This window comes from Oryzias melastigma, linkage group LG13 (genome assembly GCF_002922805.2).
Source record: "Oryzias melastigma strain HK-1 linkage group LG13, ASM292280v2, whole genome shotgun sequence".
Lineage (NCBI taxonomy): Eukaryota > Metazoa > Chordata > Actinopteri > Beloniformes > Adrianichthyidae > Oryzias > Oryzias melastigma.
The window spans coordinates 899,358-910,145 of record NC_050524.1 but is presented as its reverse complement, the minus strand read 5'-3'; the positions used below and the strand labels follow the sequence as shown (position 1 = coordinate 910,145).

Sequence of the window (10,788 nt, the reverse complement as noted above, 5' to 3'; positions counted from 1 at the left end):
CAACTAAATATTTAGCTCCAAACTGAATATGTAAATCCAAGCTAAATATTTAAATTATGTAACTAAATATTTCGTTTTTTATCAAATATGTAATTGTAGTAGTTGTAGATGGATAGATGCAAAACTAACAAACAGTATAAATCCAGAGTATTTCTTTGATTTGTAGCATTCAGAGTTCACCAATTCCTTCAGAGTCCAAACAATGAGAAATAATTCATCCTTAAACCAGCTCATTCTGTAATATGTAACGCGTTACTGAAGTAACGTCCGTGCGTTCGGGGCGCAGTGAGCTGCAGTTCCTCCTCCGCTCCACCTGGGGGCGCCGCGTCTGTTCGCTTGGATCTGATCCAAAACAAACCGGATCTTCAGCGGAAGCTGAGTGTTCACAGCAGCGGCTGCAGAGACAGCTGTCAGCCCCGAAAACGACCCGAACCCGCGCGCCACCGAACCCAATCGACGTACCGGGCACGCGGGGCACGCGCATGCACCTCAGAGAGAACCGGATGTTCGAGCGCGGCGATAGTTTGGCTTTTTTTTCTACCTTTCTCAGCTGTTTGTTCTGTCCGGACGGAGCCCGGTTCGGTTCTGTGTTTGGTGGGGCAGACATGGGCCGTCAGAGAACCGTGAGGACCGAGCGGACCGGCTAACGGTCCGGATGAAGAGGTTTGAATAAACTTTATTAACAGGTGGGAGCGGTGACAGTCAGAGGCTGACGTCATGGACACCCTGCTGGACTTTGAGGAGTGCGTCAGAGACTCCCCGGAGTTCAGGTGAGCCCACCTGCCGGCCCGCCTGGCCGCGCATGCGCAGTGACGCTGATCCAGATGTGTTTCTGTCCAGACTGGCGCTGGACCAGTTCGAGGCGGACGTTTCTCTGGTGGAGGCACAGCTGCAAAAGGTAGGAGCATCAGCTGTGGATGCAGCTGGTCGCCATGGAAACGGAGCGGTCTCTGAGCGGTCCATCCCAGATGCATGACAGCTGACGGGATGCTGTTCTTTAGCTGCTCTCTTCACCTTTGACCTCCTCCTCCAATCAGGTGATGAAGCTGAGCGGGAAGATGGTGGAGGCGGGACAAACTTACAAAGCAGCCAATCAGCTGTTCCTGAGCGGGCTGGCCGAGCTGTCCACCAACCACCGACGAGAGGGCGTGGTCACGGTAGGAAAGCCGCAGCAGCTGCTCTCCTGTCTCTCCTGACCTCATTTCCTGACCTCACTTCCTGCCCCCCCAGAGCTGCCTGGACCAGTTCCAGCAGGGCCTGCAGGAGGCGCTCAGCTTCCACTCCGTGAGTTCTGCTGCGGTTCTGGAGACCGTCAGGGTTCGGATCTGATCTGTTACTGCTTCTGCTCCTCAGATGTTGTTGGATCAGACGCAGAGAGCCATCGGCCAGCAGCTGAGCAGCCTCTGCTCGCAGTGAGTCAACGCAGAGCAAACCTGTTCCAAAGATGAGTCTGTCCATCTCCTGACGGTTTTTTCTCCAAGGTTCCTGCCACAGCTGGCAGAAACTAGGAAGGAGTTTGTCCGGATCGGAGAGAACCTGGAAACGGCGGTGCTGAAGAACGCTCAGGTGTCACGGCACAAAGCGTCCGACGCCGAGCGGACCAGCCACCTGCTCCTCGCCACGCGCAAATGTTACCAGCACTTTGCTCTGGACTACTGTCTGCAGGTGAGATGCATCCAATCATCTTCATCCTCTCATCTTCATCCTCTCATCATCATCCTCTTATCATCATCCTCTCATCATCATTATCTCATCTTCATCCTCTCATCTTCATCCTCTCATCTTCATCCTCATCATCATCATCCTCTCATCTTCATCCTCTCATCATCATCCTCTTATCATCATCCTCTCATCATCATTATCTCATCTTCATCCTCTCATCATCATTATCTCATCTTCATCCTCTCATCTTCATCCTCATCATCATCATCATCTCATCATCATCCTCATCATCATCCTCCTCTTCATCCTCTCATCATCATCATCATCATCTCATCTTCATCCTCTCTCATCATCATCCAATCATCTTCATCCTCTCATCATCCTCCTCTCATCATCATCCTCTTATCATCATCCTCTCATCATCCTCTCATCTTCATCCTCTCATCATCATCATCATCCTCTCATCTTCATCCTCTCATCTTCATCCTTATCATCATCATCTCATCATCATCCTCATCTTCATCCTCATCATCATCCTCCTCTTCATCTTCTCATCATCTCATCTTCATCCTCTTTCATCATCATCCAATCATCTTCATCCTCTCATCTTCATCCTCTCATCATCATCTCATCTTCATCCTCTCATCATCCTCATCTTCATCCTCATCATCATCATCCTCCTCTTCATCCTCTCATCCTCTCATCATCATCCTCTCATCATCATCCTCCTCTTCATCCTCTCATCCGCATCATCCTCATCATCCTCATCTTCATCCTCTCATCTTCATTATCATCCTCTCATCATCCTCATCTTCATCCTCTCATCTTCATTATCATCTTCATCCTCATCATCATCCTCTCATCTTCATCATCATCCTCTCATAATCCTCATCTTCATCCTCATCATTATCCTCTCATCTTCATCCTCTCATCATTATCCTCTCATCTTTATCATCTCATCTTCATCGTCTCATCATCATCATCCTCTCTCATCTTCATCCTCATCATCATCCTCTCATCTTCATCCTCATCATCATCCTCTCATCATCATCCTCTCTCATCTTCATCCCCATCTTCTCACCTTTATCCTCATCATCATCTTCTCACCTTTATTCTCCTCATCATCCTCTTATCTTCATCCTCTTGAAGTTCTTGATCTTTTCTGTTTTCCAGCTCAACACCTTCAGGATTCAGCACAAGGTGGACATCTTGAACTCGGTGAGTGTTCTCCTCGTTCTCCTCCTCTCTGACTCCTCCTCCTCCTCTCTGACTCCTCCTCCTCTCCTCAGGTGTTCTCCTTCGTCCAGGCTCAGTTCACCTTCTTCCACCAGGGCTTCGACCTGCTCAGAGATCTGGAGCCCACCATGAAGACCATGGCTATGCAGGTTCTGGCTCCTGCTGGTTTCGGTTCTCCTCAGTGAAGGAGGTCTCTGACTGTCCGTGTCTCCTCAGCTGTCACAGCTATCGGCCGACTGTTCCACTAAGAAGAAGGAGCTGGAGAACCAGCACCTCCTGGTGCAGCAGAGGGTATGCTCCTGGAGCTCCTGCGCAGACGCAGACGTGCTGCTACAGCTTTGTTTATGTGCAGGACGCCTCAGGAGAGCCGATGGTCAGCCCACGGCCCGACAGCGACCACGTCCTGCAGGGTTACCTGTTCAAACGCTCCAGGAGGAGACCCAAGACCTGGAAGAGGTAAGGAGGTCCGACGGGTTCTGGAGACGTGTTGGTGAAACCACTGAGACGTGGCGTTCTTCCAGGTGCTGGTTCACCATCAGAGACAATCAGCTCATCTACAGGAGGAGCCACAAGGTAAAGAGCTGCCTCCTGATGCATTCTGGGTAAAAAATCGAGATGCATTCTGGGTAAAAATCGAGATGAATTCTGAGTAAAAATCGAGATGAATTCTGGGCAAAAATCGAGATGAATTCTGAGTAAAAATCGAGATGAATTCTGAGTAAAAATCGAGATGAATTCTGGGTAAAAATCGAGATGCATTCTGAGTAAAAATGAAGATGAATTCTGGGTAAAAATTGTAATGAATTCTCGGTAAAAATCGTGATGCATTCTGGGTAAAATCGTGAGGCTCTGCGGGGAGAATCTGTTGGTTTTCAGCTCCAATCTCTGAATGAAACGTCTGTCTGGAGATTTTTAGAGGCAAATTCAGATCAAACATTCAGACCAAACTGTGTGAAATCAAACCGTTTTGACCAATCACGAGGCGTCATTTAGTCACGTGACACCGATGCCAGAAGCTCCAGGAGGGTCGAACAGACGCCGTCCAGGGGAAAAGGTGAGTGTTTGCTGGAGGTTCGCTCCACTTCTTTCAGGAGCTTCTGTCAGAGCAGCGTTTCCATTGGTCTGATGACAGCGAGGGGCTGTGGATCAGCGGTCAGCCGCAGAAAACCATTTCAGGAGCGCTCAGACTGGAACTGTCGATCTCTTCGTGTTCGATGACATCATGGCTCCGGTCTGAGTTTAATCTGAGTTGACCTTTGACCTGCAGTAAAACGTGCACTTCTGTGCTAGCGGGCTCAGGAAGAACCTGAGGGTTCTGGGAAGGTTCTGGTGTCGTGGCGGCTCGGTTCTCCTAACAGCCTGAATCTCTGTTGCTATGGTGACGAAGGAGGAGCCGGCGGTTCTCTTCGAGGATCTGCGTCTGTGCGCCGTCAAGCCGCTGGAGCACGCCGACCGCCGTTTCTGCTTCGAGCTGCTCTCCGTCCAGAGGTGAGTCCTCTAAGCTCCGCCCACCGCGCGTGGAGGGTCAGGAAGTGAGCATCTGCGCGTGTGCAGGTGCTGTGCGCTGCAGGCTGACTCGGAGCAGCTGAAGCGGGCGTGGCTCGCCGCCCTGCAGGGCAGCATCGACCTCGCCTACAGACGGGGGGGCGGCGATGTGGCCCCCACCCAGCAGGTCACATGACACCCTCTGATGAAAACTTTATTTACAACTTGTGGAACAGACCTGAGTAATGAAACCACGCCTCCCTCACAGGTCAAAGAAGCCCCTCCCCTCCTGTGGGGGGGGGATGCTTCGCCCGCCCCCCCTCCCCTTCGGCAGGCGGTGCTGGGCGTGGCCCTGGAGGGCCCCGGGAACAAGCAGTGCTGTGACTGCAGGGAGGCGGAGCCTCGTTGGGCCTCCGTCAACCTGGGAGTGACCATGTGCATAGAGTGCTCTGGAATCCACAGGTGAGCCCAGCCCGGTTCTGGTCCGTGGACCTCCTCTTCCCACCAAGCTCCGGCTGACCTGCTGTCGTTGCAGGAGTCTCGGGGTCCACCTGTCCAAGGTGCGCTCCCTCACTCTGGACTCGTGGGAGGCGGAGCAGCTGAAGGTAACGCGGCCCTTCGTGAAGCAGCTTCTGCAGAACTTCTGCTGCTGACTCCTGCTCTGTGTCCTGCTCAGCTGCTGTGCATTCTGGGAAATGAAGTCATGAACCGGATCTACGAGGCTCGGTGCTCAGAACAGCAGAGTCTCCGACCCGGACCCGGCAGTCCCCGGTGAGCCGCCGCGTCTTCCGCCTCCGTCTGTCGTCGGTTTGTGTTTGATGTGTTCTTCCCTCCAGATCGGAGAAGGAGGCGTGGATCCGAGAGAAGTACGTGGAGAAGAGGTTCGTGCTGCACGGCGGCTCAGACGGCGCCGGTGAGTTCAGCTTCACGTGAGGGTTAGAAACGTCTTCTGCCGTCCAGGAAGTTCCCTTATGAAGCTCCTCCCTGCTCTCAGAGACTCAGAGGGACGAGGCGGGGCGCCGTCTGTATCGGGCCTCTGTGGAGGGAGACCTGGTTGCCATGGCGACAGCACTGGCACAGGGGGCAGAGGTTAACGGGAGCATCTCTGAGGAGGAGGGCAGAACGCCACTGATAGGAGCTGCTGTCGGGGTGAGGAGGTCACCGTGCCTACTATGGCAAGCAAAAAGGGTCAATTTTACGGCGAAAAGAACCAATATTTGCCAAGAAAGGAGCAGTTTTTAACGGCAAAGAAGGTCAATAGTCGCCAGGAAAGCGCATTTCACGACAAGCACAAAGGTTTAATGATCACCTGGAAAAGCGCATGGTCAATAATCATCAGATAAAGCACCGATACGGCAAGCACAAAGGGTCAGTAATCTCTAAGAAATGCACCATTTTAACTGTAAAAATGTGATAATCGACAAAAAAGTGCTGATTTAACAGCATAAAAGGTCAATAATCACCAGGAAAAGCGTCTTATATGGCAAACAAAAAAGGCTCAATAATCGCCAAGAAAAGCGCAGTTAAAACGGCGCTTTTCTTGGGAATTATTGACCCCTTTTGTTTGCCATAATCAGATGCAAGTCAGTTGTAACCGCAGGTGTTTCTCCGCTCGGCCTGCAGGGGTCGCTGCTGGCCTGTGAGTTTCTGCTTCAGAACGGAGCCAACGTGAACCACAGAGACCTGCGGGGGCGTGGCGCTCTGCACACCGCCGCCACCGCTGGACACACCGGGTAAGTGCGCTGAAGCTCTACGCAGGCTTGAGGCGGAGTCTGTGCAGCTCATTCTGATTGGTCGACGCAGGCAGGTGTGTCTGCTGCTGAAAAGGGGGGCCAATCAGTATGCCGTGGACGAGCGGGGGCAGGATCCGCTGGCCATCGCCGTGGAAACAGCTCACGCTGACATCGTGACGCTGTGAGTGTTTTTGGTTATTTGAGGGAGGGGCCAAAATGTGATAGATATTGATGAGGAGAGAATTGTGGGGCGGGGCAGTGAGTGAGGAGGCGTGGATACGGAGTGCAGATGGGGACAAAAGTGTGGGGGCGGAGCCATCTTCACACACAGGTGTGGTTCTGGGACCGCCCTCAGACGTCTGCTGACTGTGTTCCAGGCTGCGCATGGCCCGGATGAACGAGGAGATGAGGGACTCGGAGGGAGTCTTCGGCGCCGCCGGTCAGACCCGCCCTACAGCCGTCCGTGATTTACACCTCAATACGGCGCCGTGACCTCTGCCTTAACCTCTGCCGCTGCTCCACAGGAGACGACGAGACGTTCCAGGACATCATCAGAGACTTCAGCGACATGGCGTCTCACGACCCGGAGAGGCTCAGCAGACGACACCTCAGCCGGGGGGGCGAGGAGGAGGCGGAGCAGGAAGGAGGAGGAGGAGCCAACTGCAAGCTCAGTGTTCAGAAGAGCTTTGACTGACAGAGACCGGCGGGTTACCATGGTAACAAACGAAGGGTGTCACGGGGTTTCTGTTTCCGGTGAGAGAGCTTCAGACTCGGTGGAAAAACGACTTGGTTTGAAGGAAGACGAGTTTCTGAGTTTCTCAGTCAGAAAGTTAAAGAAAAGAAACCAGGACCCTAATGTGAGCACTGAGCTGCAGCTGCACGTCTGTGAACATTTCAGCTCATTCCAGCAGTTTACAGAGAACTCTGTCATGTTCTGACCACTGGGGGGCGCCCCTGAGGCCCGAAGTCCAATCACCACACTGAGCTTCAACTGAAAATCATGGAGGGTAAAACTCAGGTTACTTTCGAAATCTGTTTGATCTGTGAAAAAGGGAATTTTTGTTACACGTGAAGCTCTTTCTGGAGGAGCCAGAATCCACCAGGAACCCGGAGATGAAAGCAGGACAGGAATCTGTTTCTGAGACAGTCCAGCTGCTTCCCGCTCCACCACGCCTCCACAGCAGCTGGACTTACACGGGTGATGTCAGGTTTTTGGCTCCGCCCACTACAGTTTAAATGGCTGACAGCCGAAAGTCCAACCTGTCCATGAAAATTCACCTGAAACATCAGACCCCCTGGAACTTCAAACTGAACTGTTTAGTTTTTACCTATTGTGCATATTTTATGACTCCATCTGTGCATCTGTTAAAACTACAGGCATGAAGCCCAATGAGGCAAATTGAATTTGTGATATTGGGCTATATAAATAAAATTGAATTGAATTGAATTGAACTTAGTCTTCATCTGTTCACCGACATTAGCATTTAGCATCATTAGCTCGCTAAAAAGTGAAGCAGGAATTATCACTTTTCTGTGCTAACATTCTAGTCTGAATTTTAAACTTTATTCATAGATTTTAACTGAATGAAATCCAGACTCGTGGAGTTCAGAGGTTCTCACAGAATGACCAGAGCCACGGTGAGCGCTAGCGTTAGCATGAACCGTGAACACTGAGGACTCATGGGAAAATGAGTTCCCTCCTGTTTGACAGAAGTCCATCAGTGTCATAATGTTTGTGTATTTATAACAAAGAGAATTAAATGTACCTGCAGGAACAAAATGTGTCCAATAGATGTGTTTATTTGTAGGGGGGTGTAGGTGTGTGTTTTTGTGCACGTAGAGAAACTATGGTAAGAAAATAGTGTCACTCCGATCTGTGTGGGCATAACTCTTGACTTGTGCAAACATTTTGAAATTTAAAGGACTCGGAGGGACGAGGGGGGGCACCGTCTGTATCGGGCCTGTGTGGAGGGAGACCTGGTTGCCATGGCGACAGCACTGGCACAGGGGGCAGAGGTCGACAGGAGCCTCTCTGAGGAGGAGGGCAGAACGCCGCTGAGAATTCAGAGCGCTACAAAAACAGTTGCGGCGGCTCTCTGAGGTGCTGGGCAGCTAACCGCCGGGGGGTCCGCCGGCGCCTGGACAGCTGCAGCTTCAGCTCTGCTAAGCTATCTATCAGGCAGCTAGCTAGCATAGCCGTCCATCCAGCTCATGAGCTCTGTGACGGACCGGAGATCTATCCAGGATGCATCCCGCCTAACCCAACAGGAACTGGGACAGTTTCCAGGAACCCTGTGACCCCCGCAGGTCCAGGAACCCTGTGACCCCCGCAGGTCCAGAATCCCTGTGACCCCCACAGGTCCAGGAACCCTGTGACCCCACAGGTCCAGAATCCGTGTGACCCCCGCAGGTCCAGAATCCCTGTGACCCCCGCAGGTTAAGAAAACAGGAGGAACATCCTCACATCGAGCGGCCATCTTGAATCTCCTTTTCTACTCTTTGATCTAGGCATTAAAACGTCACGTTCCCAAAGCTGAGTCCCGCCGCGTCAGATCGCGTCTCTACATTGACGTAACATTGGAACTTGACGCCTCTGCGTCCGTGTTGGGTGTGAACGCACCATAATGCCGCATGGTAATAACGGTGGTTAGTTTCAAGCTGTTATATTTTGTTTGTTTTCAAAATGTTTGTACTTATGCACAAGATGTTACAAATCAAGCAGATGCTGTTCTCTCTCCATAAGAAACGGTTTATGTTCCGTTTCTATCAGATAAGCTTCTTCAAGTCACACCGCTGCAGTTCTACACTCTGCCCACTGGGGGCAGTGTTTCAATCTGATCCTGGGATTATTGGATTCAGCTCCTGCATCTCCTCCAGTTTTCCCTCCTGATATTTCAGTTTTCTGTGATCATCTGCAAATGTAACCGAGGATCCAAGCGGTTCTCCTGTGGCTCTGTCTCCACCCGTCCCTGAAACGTCTCAGATGTTTCAGTTTTCCTTCTGCACTCGTTTCCTCCTCACTTTAAAACTTCTAAAGATTCGACTTTGAGACCTTCAGAGTAAAATGATCACAGGAACCTGCTGAAATAAAACGTTTATTAAAATAGTGACATCTGCCTGTACGGGAGAGAATTCTGGGTAATTATCTGTTAATGACAGAGCTGTTGGTGTTCAGCTCATCTGAACACATGGCGTGGTGCCTTCGCAGACGACTCTGTAAATATGACACTCAGAAGAACTTCAGGGGAAAAAGTCTTTATGAAAACCAGCTTTTCAAGGACGAACTGATGAAAGTGAATGCAGCATCATGGAGGCGTTCAGGTACCAACAGATTCCATCTTTCAGTTCCATCACTGCTGGAGTTCAGATATCCCACGCTTGTTTTATGCCCTTGAATGCATCAGTTCTTCCCTTTCTTTCTCTTCTTCTTTTTCTGCGTCTCCTCGTCCTTCTCTGCTGGTTTCCTCTTTGTGGTCTCCTCCTCCACTTGTTCCAAGGAGGCCCACACCTCATCCTCCTCCTCCTCCTCCTTGACCTCCACCTCCCCCTCCCCCTGCCCCCCCGCCCCTTCCTCCAGCTCCCGGCTGGCCAGAAGGAGGCAGTTCAGCCGTGACTTCAGGTAGACCTTGTGCAGCAGCTGCCGATCCTCCAGACTGTGGATGCGGAGGAAGCGGTCCAGCCCGCAGGACGCCACCACCGGCTGGGAGGGGTGGCACTGCAGGCCGCGCACCCCCCCGGACAGCCCCTTCAGGCAGCCACACACCAGCCCCTTCCTCAGATCCAGCAGGGCGATCTGGCCCTGGGTGTTTCCCACCACCACTGTGGTGCCGGCGGAGGTCAGGGACAGGGCGGTCAGCGGGTACTCGCCGTACTCGGCCTCCAGGACGGGGCGCCGCTGAGGCGTGGAGGGGTCAAAGACGTGGACCTGGGGGGTCAAGAATGACAGTCAGAAACATGAGGAAGATCCTGAAGGCTGATCTCAGATACAAAACAGATGAGTTTGGTACAAACTCCAGATGTGGAGTTCCTCAGGGTTTGAACCTGGAGCTCCTCCTTTTTTAACTGGAATCTGTTTTTATTCAATTCTTTTCTGTCCGTCTTTGTAGATTTGGTCTCCAGACATGTAAATATAATCAGAAACGTCATGTTTAGCACATTTATGTTTATGTTCAAACTTCAAAGGTGTGTGCGTATATTTATGCTTTGAAGTACTCCATATGTTTTCACAAGTATGTTTTAAAGCTTTTCAAAAACGTCATTTTAGGCTTTTATCTTCTTTTTTCTCTCTTGACCGATCCGAAAAATGATCCGAAGCGTGAGTGATCCATTACACCCTACGATTTAGTTTATACTGTTTCTCCGTAAATACAAATGTTGTAACTTTAAAATAAAAGAAAAATTAAAAGTCCAAAACAAATACACTCATTAGGCTCCACCCCTTTAATAAATAAAATGATTCTACACTGTAAAACGTAAACATTGATCAACTAACAAAAGTTCTGTAATTTGCTACATTTAAAAATAGTTTTTATCAAATATAAAATGTTTATTCGATGAACACCAATAACATGTTTCACTTTTTACAGTGTACCACAATATTTAATGAAATAAATACAATTTATTAATACTTTTTATGTCCACATAAGAGGACGAGGAATGTTAGACTGGAACT

The 10,788-nt window shown here is 50.6% G+C and overlaps 2 protein-coding genes across 2 annotated transcripts in view; one reads left to right on the top strand and one right to left on the bottom strand.

The window, feature by feature from the left end:
• Nucleotides 1-258: 258 nt before the first annotated feature.
• zgc:162872 (BAR_ACAPs and ArfGap_ACAP domain-containing protein) lies at nucleotides 259-6,833 on the top strand. Its single transcript, XM_024277545.2, has 22 exons — nucleotides 259-770; nucleotides 841-898; nucleotides 1,038-1,157; nucleotides 1,231-1,284; nucleotides 1,354-1,412; nucleotides 1,482-1,665; nucleotides 2,836-2,880; nucleotides 2,952-3,047; nucleotides 3,115-3,189; nucleotides 3,251-3,354; nucleotides 3,420-3,471; nucleotides 4,286-4,386; nucleotides 4,453-4,570; nucleotides 4,652-4,845; nucleotides 4,919-4,988; nucleotides 5,060-5,154; nucleotides 5,220-5,296; nucleotides 5,378-5,532; nucleotides 6,007-6,116; nucleotides 6,187-6,297; nucleotides 6,494-6,555; nucleotides 6,641-6,833. Exons 1-22 carry the CDS (start codon nucleotides 718-720, stop codon nucleotides 6,808-6,810), a joined length of 2,163 nt encoding a protein of 720 aa, XP_024133313.1. The 5' UTR covers nucleotides 259-717; the 3' UTR covers nucleotides 6,811-6,833.
• A 2,362-nt stretch (nucleotides 6,834-9,195) lies between these two features.
• Nucleotides 9,196-10,788, bottom strand: part of wdr74 (WD repeat domain 74) — a 2,639-nt gene continuing 1,046 nt past the window's right edge. Inside the window, exon 2 of the mRNA XM_024277551.2 lies at nucleotides 9,196-10,041. Coding sequence (XP_024133319.1) covers nucleotides 9,517-10,041 — 525 coding nt within the window. The 3' untranslated portion in view covers nucleotides 9,196-9,516. The remainder of the gene's footprint in view (nucleotides 10,042-10,788) is intronic.